This window comes from Crotalus tigris, unplaced genomic scaffold (genome assembly GCF_016545835.1).
Source record: "Crotalus tigris isolate CLP2741 ecotype Arizona unplaced genomic scaffold, ASM1654583v1 scf7180000017601.7605149639:7615979, whole genome shotgun sequence".
In the NCBI taxonomy this organism is placed as follows: domain Eukaryota; kingdom Metazoa; phylum Chordata; class Lepidosauria; order Squamata; family Viperidae; genus Crotalus; species Crotalus tigris.
In genome coordinates, this window is record NW_024096505.1 from 4,774,804 (window position 1) to 4,787,724 (window position 12,921).

Sequence of the window (12,921 nt, forward strand, 5' to 3'; positions counted from 1 at the left end):
ACTATTCTTGCTGCCATTGTTATATGTAGAATTAAGTACTGTATTTCTTTACTATATTTTCTGTTTAAAATACCCAGCAGAAGATCTGAAAATTTCTTTTGAAAGTGTAAGACTTTCACTTAGAACTTTCACTTAGAACAGCCAGAGCACTGAAAAGTGCCATAAAAGGTGCAAAGCATTGCCACAAAATTCAGAACTTTTTCAGGACCCAACAAACACCAGGCAAATGTGGCAAGGAATCCAGGCCATTACAGATTATAAGGCGGCTCCATCGAGATGCAAGGACGACACAGATAAAGGACATTATTGAATCTAGCCTCCCGCCAGCATTTGACCCACTTCAGTTTGCCTACCGACCAAATCGTTCTATGGAGGATGCCATTTTTTCCATTCTCCATCTGAGCTTGAAGCACTTAGAGCAGGGGTGTCAAACTCAATTTCACTGAGGGCTGCATCAGCATTGTGGTTGCTCTGGGGGGGCCGGATGGGTGTGGCCAGAGTTGGTGCAGCCTAATGGGTGGGTGTGGATGGAGTGGGTGTGGCCTACTGGGTGGACATGGCCAGTTCTACATCATTCGCATCAAGGGTGCCTATGGGGGGCCTGGGCAGGAGTGGGGCAGATCTGAGGGTTTCTGGCAGAAGGGGGTGGGACCGGGGCAAGGCATGGTCCACTGGGGCAAGTGCCAAGATGGCCACCACAAAATTGTACATTGGCTCCCGGCTGGCTTGGGCCAGGGCCAAGGCAGCGGGGGCCGTTCCCTCACTGTTTCCAGGATGGCTTCATGGGCCACATGAAACCACTTCGTGGGCCGCATCCAGCCCCCAGGCCTTATGTTTGACATGTCTGACTTAGAGGAAAGAAATATTCATGTGCGTTTGTTGTTTGTCAACTTCAGTTTGGTGTTTAACACAATCATTCCCCAGCATCTAGTAGACAAACTGGGCCTTTTAGGATTAAACACTCCTTTGTGCAACTGGATTCTTGATTTTCTTACCAACAGGCCCCAATATATGCGAGTTGGAACAAATACCTCTAATACCATTTTCCTGAGCACAGGTTCTCCTCAGGGCTGCATCTTAAGTCGGCTGCTGTTAATCCTGTTGACCTATGACTGTTGTGCTAGGTTTGCCACCATCCATATTGTGAAGTTCGCAGATGGTACAACAGTAGTGGGCCTTATTCAGGATGACAAGGTGGACGTTTACCACAAGGAGGTTGAGGGGTTGGTGAACTGGTGTAAGGAAAACAGCCTAGTTTTAAATACCAGAAAAACCAAAGAGATCATTGTTGATTTCAGAAAAGGCAGGCACAGTCACACTTTTTTGTGCATTAATGATTCACCTATGGAGATGGTTACCAGCATCAAATTCCTGGGTGTGCAGCTAACGAGTAGGCTGACTTGGTCGCTCAACAGTGAGAAACTGGTGAAGCAGGCACAGCAGCACCTGCATTTTCTGCATTGCATGAGAAAAGCACATCTTCCTTCCCCTGTCCTGACCACTTTCTACAGGGGGACGATCAAGAGCATCCTGTCATACAGCATCACAGTCTGGTTTGGAAGCATCACTGCTTCAGACAGGAAGGCGATGCAGAGAGTGGTGAGAATGGCTGAAAAGATCACTGGCAGTTCCCTCCCTCCCATCCAGGACATAGCACAGAAGCATTGCTTGAGCAGGGTCCATAAGATTATCTGGGACACTACACATCCTCTTCACGACCTGTTTTCCTTGTTACCTTCTGGGAGGTGGCTTCATGGTATCCATAGCAGAACATCCAGATTCAGCCATAGTTTCATTCCATACAGCATTAACCTTGTGAACTCTCAAGCTTCCTCCTTCCATTATACATTCAAGATGGACAGTATTTAATATTTATTTGCTACGTATATATAGGGGTGTGGGTCTATACATATGTTGTTCATAGTATGTTTAGGTGTGTGTCATGTATGTATGTGTTTTACTTTGAGAGCGGGCAACTAAATTTCATTTTTGATGTGTGCTGTTGTGCCCACAATAAAAAAATGACAATAAAAGTTATCTTCTATTATCTTAAAAACAGCTATGTTTAAGATATACTAACAATATCTATCTGGTGGTGGTCCTGGTGCTTGGTTCAATCTTTCTGGGACTTGAGTTAACTGATAGCTTTTAAGTTATACAAGGCAGGCCCATCTCTCCCTTAGGCAAGTAGGAGCTCTGGCAACCATTACGAATACTCGTATGTCTTTATTGCTGTACTTTAAAAAAAATCACTGTCAACCAAAATAAACAAACCTCAATTACAGTGCTATCCAACACTTATTTACACTCAACACTAACAGCAGAATTTTAAAGTACACAAACTTTCTATATTCTGATGATTTTCCAAACAATTTACTTCAAACATGTGTGTGATGGTGGAAAAAAAATAAAACTCATCCAAAAATTCTATAAGTAGGCTTGTACCTTAACAATCACAATATCTCTAGGTCAAGAAAGGTAACACTTAATTTCTATTTTTTTTTAGCCTGCTGAAACCGGCAACAGAGAGAATATTCAAGAAAATATTTATTATTTTTAATATTGAATTATTTTCAGTTGCATGTGAGGAACAAAAAACACAAATTTTACTGAATATATTTTTACAAGTATATATCTAAATTACAAATAAATAAATGTGAGAAATATGTGAAAATTTTTTGACATAGACTCTATGGCTAAAGAAAATATGATACTCCCAAATTAAGGAGTTGGATATCATAGACAAATTCATTTAAAGCAAACTTTGAGCCTCTCTCTACCATTAAAGTCCTATTCACTTATATTCACTGTATCAGTAGAAAACTGCTGTACTGAAATCTGCTTCCCAATTGTGGAACCATATTTTACTTTTCTTGTCTCACTAATTAAAGGGGCTGTGCTGATTACACATATGCAGATCGTGATTCCTTTGCTGTTCTTGCTCTTCAGCATCTCATCCAAAAAGCACCTGAGAGCCATACTATTGCAGCTAAATAGAGTTGGTCTGGCTTCAGGACTCTGTCTGAATACTCATGTCTTGTGTATTTATTGTGTTTCTCTAGAATCCTTCTGGTCAGTAGCATCTGCAAGATGAGAGAGGGGGCAAGAAAGAAAAGCAAAGGTTTAGGGCATTATGACCAAAGTCACATATTATGCAAATGAACAAATGTATGGGATTTTAATTGTGGCATTATTAGCATTGACTGTTTTGTCCTCTTCCCATCTTTCCATTTTGGTAGGCGAATCCAAACTGACACTGCCTCTATCAATGAATAGCCTGCAGAAGAAACTGCCTATGGCACTCTATGAAGAGTGACTCACCGCCATCAAACTGATTGATAGACCATCATTATTTATTTTATTTATTTATGAGACTTATATACCGCTTTAAGTGCAAGCACTCTCTAAGCGGTGTACACCAGTAAGCAATGTATATATATATTTACATTGCCCCCAACAATCTGGGTCCTCATTTTACCTACCCTGGAAGGATGGAAGGCTGAGTCAACCTTGAGCCGGTGAGATTTGAACCGCTGACCTGCTGAACACAGTCAGCTAAAGCGGCCTGCAGTACTGCACTCTAACTGCTGCGCCACCTCGGCTCTTCATTAGACCAATCCTCCTTAACTTAGTTCTTCTCTGCTGATGTATGACTAAGAAATAAAGGCCACTTAAAAGGATGATGTTGATAGTCTCCAGTATCTGAAATACACTAGCACAGGGGGCTTCAAACTTGGCCCTTTTAAGACTCATGGACTTCAACTCCCAGAATTCCTCAGCCAGCGTGTCTGGCTGAGGAATTCTGGAAGTTGAAGTCCATGAGTCATAAAAGGGCCGAGTTTGAAGACTTCTGCACTAGTAAAGTAAAAAACATTAGGCAATAGTCCTTAAATTTTGTAATGAGGAGTTTTCATGATGTGCCTCTGACACATTTTTCTTTCCAGTTTTGTTCTATGGCAATAGACAGAGTTGATTTTTTAAAAAATTAAGAGGAAAACTGCTATGATATTAATATACTCATCCTGTTTATATATCAATAATAATAATGGGACCGTAAAATAGAGAAACCTAAGAGAAAATGAAGAAACTAAAGTGCTCTGGGATTTAGAATTCAAACAGATGGGCACCTGCCACATAACACCCCAGACTTAACCATTGTTGATAAGAAAAATTTCTGAATAATCGATGTGGCAATACCTAGAAACATCAGAATAGAAGAAAAAGAACTGGAAAAAATTACAAATAGAAGTCTGTGTCTATGGAAAAGATAACACCAATAGTGAAAGGTGCCTTGAGTGCAATCCCAAAACAATTGGAGTACCACTTGAATACCATTGGCATTGACAAACTCACCATCAGTTAATTGCAAAAGGCAGCCTGGCATGGCTTACATCCTGTGACGATACCTTTAACACTCTCAAACATCTACCTATCCCAGATCCTTGGGAAGGACTTGATAGATGTATAAAAATGTCAAATCCTCTCCGAACATCTGGCTGACTGTGCAATGAACCATAGAGTAGATAATATTTAATTGCTACTTCCAAATAAAATAAGTAGTTTAGGGAAAACTTGGAATGCAATTTACTTTAAACATCACAGACTATCTGCCTCAAACTAAGGGAAATTAGGTAATATATAAAGAATAGCTTTGCACATGATTGTAATTTTGAGATATTTACAAAGATGGCAATTTACAACCACCAAACATGGCACCTGAACATGAATAATTGTTATTAAGACAAACAGAGCATTAGCCCTTATAATAACCAGGAATAATCATAATCAGGCATATACCCTGCTGACTTTCTGTCTGCAAAGAACACTGAAGGTTAAACTAACGAATACACAAAAATAGAGCTAAAGTATAACAAGTAAATTGAAAGGTAAATAGTTGCCTTGGAAAGCAATGACATTTTTGGCTCCTCTTCTGAAATATGAGACAGGAGGTACTAAACGCAAGTCCTGAAAGAGTTTATTCTATAGCAAAGAAACAAAACAAAAATGTTTTTTTCTTTGTGACAGATAAATGAGATAATGGACAAAACCAGAAGGGCTTCTTCTGCAGAGCCTAATGGACAAACAAGATCATAACATGAAAAACTGCCCCCTTTAATCCGCTTTTTAGGGCTTAAAGATTCATCAGTACTTTAAATTGTGCTTGTGGCAATCACTGCAGATCTGCAACAAACACACAAAATATGATTTCTGTACTTCGCACTGACTAGTAACCTACTGCTGTATGAGCTCCATTTGTAGAAAATAACTGTGTCGGAACAGTTACAGGTCCAACATAATATGGGAAAGTTCTGTTAATATTACATTCTCACTAATGTAATAAAGCAAATATCAGATCAATTTTCCACAATCATATATTGTATCATAAAGGTAAAGGTTTCCCATGTCCTATCATTTCCAACTCTAGGGGGCAGTGCTCCTCTCTGTTTCTTAGCCAAGGGAGCCAGCGTTGTCCAAAGATATTTCCATGGTCATGTGGCTGGCATGACTATATGCCAAGGCACACGGAACACTGTTACCTTCCCACTGAAGTGGTACCTATTTATCCACTCACATCTGCATGCTTTCAAAGTGCTAGGTAGACAGGAGCTCACCCCACAGTGTGGCACTTGGGTCTCAAACCACCGGCTTTCAGCCTTCCAGCTGACAAGCTCAGCATCTTTAACTGCTGAGTCACTGTGACCCTTATATCATATCCTATCTCATATTATATCATATCCTATCTCATATCAGAGCATACTGTATCTTAATGATTTCATGCTGCTAGTAGTTTATTCTTCCCAAATCTAGATCTGTTAGCCCTAAGAAAGGATATAATTGAAATTATGGTTTTTGGTGCCTCTGTAATAAAACAGAAAACATTTTTCTATGTATTAAACATTAAAACATAATTGAGTTGTAGATTGGGTGCTTATTTGAAAATATTGTTTTTGTTGCTTATGACTTGTGCTGTGAACCAAATCAATCATTATATCAATTCTATGTACTTGTATATATTGTTAACTGTATGCAACATGAATGAGGTTTATTATGTTAATTTTGGCAGAAATTTTGAAAATACAAGTCACTGGAAGTAAAACATATGGATAGCAGTGGGTTTTTAAGGCACCAAATTTCTTCCAAATACATGTGTTGGTTTTCAGCAGTTCTGATAATATTAAATAGAAAATGAACAATTATTCTTTGGTAATTAAAGCAGTAGCTGGTAATGTATATAAGGAACACAAGCAAGGAACCATGATGTCAAGCAAGGGAGACCATTACACACCAGTTTCCAAAATTAGCAAGAGTCAATAAAATAACAGCTTAATGACTTCTAAAAATAGTTGCTGCCTAGTTATTGAGTATCATGACCTACGTTAAATCCGGAATCTATTTCCTGTGACTAGTAGCATAAATCACATGTATTTATATTTTATTTGGGATTCTTTGGGATTAGCAGTGAGTGTTTAGGCCTGACCTTGAAAGATCTTCTTGTAAGTATCCAAATTGTACTTCATACAGCATATCTACAGGTATCATATATTTTTACGTACTGGAAATAGTTAAAACAAGAGTGTACTAAGATCTAGGGCTAGGCATACAATTAAAGAACAATGAAATAAAGCCAAACACTGAATAATTTTATTGGAAACAAAAATCCACACACAGACAATCTCAGAATTTCAATAATAACAACAATAATAATTTCAGTCATCAATACTTTAGTAATAATTTCCAGATTATCAGTTGTTGCTAAATCTTTAATTAGTAGGATTTCCTTTAAATAGATAAATATACATGAACTTAATAATATACTGTACATATTATTTATGTATAGATAGTCCCTTACAACTATTTATATAGCGATTTTTTCGAAATTACACTGGCACTGAAAATGTGGCTTATGGCTGTTTATGCACTTACAACTATTGCAACATCCCCATGGTCATGGTGATCATAATTCAGGCACTTGGCAACCAGCATATCTTTATGATGGTTGTAGTGGCCCAGGATGATGTGATCACCATTTGTGACCTTCCCACTGGCTTCCACGGAGCAAAGTCAATGGGAAAAGCCAGATTCAGACTATGAGATTTGCTTAATACTTAGGGAAAAAGAGGTCATAAAATTGGGTGTGCTCATGTGATGACTTAATAACTGCATCACTTAGCTATGGAGGTTCCAGTCACAATTGTTGTAAGTCAAGGACTACTCATATATAAATATCTATATAGTGTCCTTTGAGGTAAAAATCATTTGTTGGTGTCTTCTTCTGGATTTTTTTTTTTAATTTCTTGGACTACAACCCTGGGATGGCTCCCCTCCAAGTACTAAATCCAGCACTATTTAGCTTTTTCAATCAACCAAGGTTGAATAACTTGCTATTGATAATATACGTAACAGTGACATTCCTATTTATAACCATATTTATTCTTCATTTATATTTACATCAATTCTTGTTTTTAATCTGAGTTTATTCAAGTTAATTACTAATTTATTTGTAAAATTTATTGGCCACCCATCTTGGTACAATCACATGGTACCTTTACTGATCCTTAGAAAGCTTTAGAATAAAATACAGAAATTAGTAATTTGTTAAATGAAATAAATGTGAAAGCAAAATTCAATAACAGCATTTATTTTAACTGATCAGGCTGTACTGGTGTTATATAAACTATGTGTTGAACAGCATGTTGTTTCTGAAATCAAAATGTGTTGGTGACTATATTATCTGATATTTCATTTCATTTAAAAATCATGACATAAATTTGAAACATCTTAAATTTTTTATTCTTCATTATTCAGGCAAGATTAGATGTCTTAAGTTCCATTGTCTCTTGTACTTCACTACTGAATATGATTACATGATTTAAAGTAGAATTATTTTCAGATGATTGCTTTCATGGTTGCAGCAATTATAAAACATAATTTATTCATAGTATTTGTATGTTTCCTTTCAAAACCTGTTTCTCCAGGCTAGTATTTCTAGAATAAGCAGATTTTTTTAAAAAAATCAAGCATAATATCATTGTTGTCTCCATCATTTTATATTCATTCCAACCTATGATTTAGTTATTCAAACATGGTTTATTTAATAAACTATAGCTGGGGAAGCTGCACAACATGCTAAGGGGACACAAAAATATGTTATGACTTGAATAGGGGATTGCTACTAAGAAGACATGCATATAGTCTTTGGTGCAGTTATCTATTTTAACAACATATACTGTAAATACTGATAATCTTTCATGGTAACAGGTTAAAAAATTCTTAGTAAGAATTATTGAATAATGTAATACCTGAGTTGGTTTTATCTAAACAGTAGGTGTTGTCAATATTTTTCCGCACAAAATAACTTCATGCATACTGAAGTAATTCAACTTACAGAGTTCACAGACACAGCAAGCCATAATCTAGCCCACATGTCTCATTTATACAACTAACTTCATACCATTGTGCCCACCAATTGTTCATTCCTATCAGCCATTATCTTGTGTGGAATGGAATAAGCAGGGTGCTTGGGCAAAGAGTGCATGGTTGTAAGAAAGGCTTCTTAGGATTGTATTATTTTAAAATAAGTTCAGAACAGTTAGCGGTCTTCTCCAATAGGTAAATGTCTTGTGGATTAGTTGCAGCTGATTTAGTACAGTTTTCCAAATGTATAGACATGTTTCTTTTATAGCAGATGAACCTACTTAAGAAAAGTTAGTTATAGTTCTCAAATATTTAATATTGATAAAAGACAATCCTCTTTATCTCAGATTGATAACATGTCTATAGGGTTTTTTGGGTGACATCTGGAATGATCATCTGGATTTTTGCAACTCAGATCTGCTAGGTTGGTGAAACCAGGTGAGGGTACCCAGGCATATAGGCTACCCTACTGCAAGCATCTGGCAAAAATCCATTATCAGGAACCACTGATTTCCAGTTGGAAAAAATGTTCTTCTTTTGTGCTGTTTAAGTTTGGATTCATTGTGGAACATTTGCAGTAATTCTGAAGGCACAGCCCTGCAGAAGTGATAAGATAGGTTTCATATTTCACATGTTGTCACTTGCCTGAAGATGATGAAAATTATTTACCTTCAAGGGCCTTTATTAAAAGAACAATCTCAAGAAATACTGGAAAGTGATTAAAAAAAGGTTTTAATTCATTGTTTGTTAGATTCTTCTGGAAGGCCTACTTGTTATTTTTATTGCTATAATTGTGGTGGTGGTGATGATTATTACTATTATTATTGTACTTAATCCAGACGCATTTGGACAAGCTTATGGAATTCAAGCTTATGAACTTTTCAGACATTTCATTCTGCAAAGTATCATTCAGGCAAACAATTTCTAAATCTTTTCTTGTCTCATGAGTGAATGCTCTAATTTTGTTATTGCTATTAAAAGCAAGATTTTTTTTTAAAAAAAATCATTTGAAAACATTGTTCCAAGTCATCATTTGTTTCCAATAGTCTTCTTCTTGGTGTTGATAGAATTTTGTAAATAATAATGAGCTTTCTCCCCATTTTCATGGAGTTCATTAAAGTCAGTGAAATATGCTAATCATTACATTAAGTACCTTTGGAATGTACGTTATTGGTCACCGGGAAATTCATTCCTATAATGTTTAACTTCTTCTTCTACAATTATTCTTTATTAGGCGTTCAGGAGGTATCAAAGCAAATCTGCCATATATATACCAGGAAAGGGTGATTTTTCAGAAGAATTCCCAACAAAGATCCCAACAGAATCGTTAGGGTACTGTGGACACTGAAATGGAAAGCATGGAATTTCAGCTGCTGGGCTTTCTTTTGAGTCTTCTTGGCTTAGCTGGAACCATCACTGCAACCATCCTGCCTCACTGGTGGAACAGCGCTCATGTAGGAACCAATATCATCATAGCCGTGGCATACATAAAGGGTCTTTGGATGGAAGGTGCTTGGCACAGTACTGGGATCTCCCAGTGTCAGTTCCATCCTTCACCACTTGCTTTGCCTCGTGACCTTCAAGCAGCCCAGGCCATGATGGTGATATCGTGCATTCTTTCAGCTCTGGCCTGTGTGACTGCTGTTGTCGGCATGAAGTGTACCCAATGTGCTAAAGGGTCCTCCACCAAAAACATCTTTGCTGTCCTAGGTGGCATCCTTTTCATACTGGCTGGAATTGTGTGTCTCATCCCTGTTTCCTGGATGACAAATGTCGTGGTGACTAATTTCTACAACCCAATGTTGCCCGATGGGATGAAATATGAGATTGGGCATGCCCTTTACCTTGGCTTTGTGTGTGCTTCACTAAGTATAATTGGTGGAATAATCTTGTGTGCTTCATGTCAGCAGGGGGAGAATGACATAAATTCCCAACAACAATCAAGAAGTGCAAGATTAGCTCCATTCTCCAGACCACCAATGGCTTTCAAGTCAAATCACAGTCCTTCACAAGCATCTGCTTCTTACAATGGTTACAGGTTAAATGATTATGTATAATCATTTAATATGATTATGTGGGACTTCTCTTATGTATATGTTGCTGTCAGTGTTTGTCTAAATGTTTGTATATGTGTATACAAATTATGTTATTACATCTATGATGTTTGTGGTGTCATCAATGTACTATAATTTCCATGTACTGTTTATTACTATTTTACTTTTCATATAATTAATGCAATTTTTTTAAAAAGTAGCCTTTTCCTAGAGAAAGACTGCAAATATTTACAAAAAATGGTTTGTGATTTCAGAGACAGGCTGCTGAGCACAAGAGTTCCAGACTGTGGAACTGTGAGTATCAAGGCATATTTGGTACAAAAAGACCCAGATGTGTTGTTATTTTAGTAGTGATCATTCAAAGTAATCTCATACTAAGTATTTTGATCATGTAAATGGATAATTTTGTATTTGTACTTCATTGTAAACTTACAGGATATTTTGACAAATGTGTATTTGTGTGTATCTGATTCTAAGACATGTAGACAAAGAAAACAAAGCTGTGTAATAGCTCTGTCCTTTGTATTGGTTTCCTATCAGTCATGCAATGTAAGGCAGGAAATGTGGATGTAAGGTTAATTTGGCTATGACATTGACCACCAGGATTGAATTTAAAAGTGTTGATTCCATTTCCTTGTAAATGAGAAATTCTCATTTAAACTGTAAATTTAATTGTAAAGGCAATCTTCATTTCCTTGCAAATGAGGACATTTGCCTCTTCTATATATAATTAACAATGTGCAATGGTTAGTATATGGGAGAGTGTCATCTCAAACTATATTAGGAAGTTGAAAAAGCAACCCGGAAGAATGCAGTAACAAACCTGTATGATTGTCAAGAACAGTAGACAGATATGTTCATGTGAATGTAGTCACTAGGACTTGAGCATGACTCAAGATGATGATGAAGAAGAGGTGGAAGAGGAAGAAAAGAAGAAGATAGGGTGACTTGATTAAAAACAGGCTTTCTATTGTTTACCACAGTGAACCAATTAATTATGATTTTGGTCAATATCTTTCTTCAAAGGTAAATTTATTTCCCTTCACTTTAGTCTTTAATCGCTGCACATGATAATCTCTAGCAGTACTATAATTCGATTAGCATATTTGATTAGCATATGCTATTTAGGCTGGATGTGATTGATTAATTGATTTTGTATGCTCTCCAGTAAGAATTTCATGCTCTGTGGCAGAGCCTTGCCAGTTTGCAGGCACTGGGTTGCTATTTCTACCACATTACCTATTTCACACACATACGCACACACACAACTAACAGTGACGTCTCCTAGCAGTTTTGTGTGTATGTTATAGAGAATTGGAGAAACTCCCAAGATACAACAAAAAAGTAAGTATTTCTGGTTTAATTTTTCATCTCTTTCCTGACTGGAACTACGCATTCTGGAAGAACAGTTTCTGCAAGATAGTGCCCCCCCCCGTTCATTAGAGACAGTCCCAAAGGATGCCATTGTTGAAGGTATCAAAAGCCAGAAAGGTCAAGGCAGACCAGAAGGGTTGTACTTCCCTTTGCGTGACAAATGTAGTTTCCTGTTGTATCCTGGCCTGAAATACGCAGCATGACTCCAAATAATCTGCTTTCTCTAAGACTGAGTTGTACCACTTTCTGTACAACCGTTCCTAGAGAAAAAGGAAGTTGGAAATAGTTATACTTTCCTGCCCTCTTGAATGTTGCCATACAATTCAAAAGTTATGAATAATCATGTCTATTAATAATTTTTTTCATTATGTTTCTTCTTAGCCCTTGATAATGTTTATATAAGAAACATAATTAGTTGATATAGTTAAGTCCTATGCTTATTATAGTTCATTTTCAAAACAAAAGACATGGCTTTCTATTTAGAGCTTCTTTTTTCAACCTGCTTCATTCAGATTCATAAAAACCAAAAATTCCAGAATTCTTAGCCAGAGGCCTTGCTGACATCATGAGGAAGCACATTAAATTGGAAAGGGATGGTTTATAGCAAGATGATTGCAATCCATGGCATATGCTAAAGCTGTATTTGTGGGGGCATTTATATTAGTACTATATATGAAAATAAGCCATTATTATTTCTTTCGTATTAGTTGTTCATGAGGAATTGGATATGGAATAAAAAAATTAAAACTTCAGCTTGAAAAATATTGTTCAGTTATATCCTTTAAAAAAAAAAAAGCAACATGAAAATTCATTATTTAAAGAATAAAACAGTTTTTACCTACAGGTCATATGCTAGAAATCCTATAGCTAGTACTATATATTTCATATGTAGTTGAAATAGATTATTAACATGAGCAATGATGAGAAAATGATGAGAAAGGTACTTTGGATTATACTTGCTTTCCTCCTTCTGAAGTAATAAATCTATAAAAGCTCAGAAATTTTTCCAGAATAAACTGTTGTGAATTATTATAAAACAGTGACATCAAGTGGCCAAATTGTGTATAACATTACACTG

At 36.7% G+C, this 12,921-nt stretch overlaps 1 protein-coding gene across 1 annotated transcript; it reads left to right on the top strand.

The window, feature by feature from the left end:
* The first annotated feature begins 9,764 nt into the window (after nt 1–9,764).
* Nucleotides 9,765–10,472, top strand: CLDN14 (claudin 14). The gene has a single exon (XM_039367972.1). It carries the CDS (start codon nt 9,765–9,767, stop codon nt 10,470–10,472), a length of 708 nt encoding a protein of 235 aa, XP_039223906.1.
* Nucleotides 10,473–12,921: the final 2,449 nt, after the last annotated feature.

What these genes read in the sequence shown, in the direction of transcription:
- CLDN14 (XM_039367972.1), top strand. Translation starts at nt 9,765, where the DNA reads ATGGAAAGCATGGAATTTCAGCTGCTGGGCTTTCTTTTGAGTCTTCTT.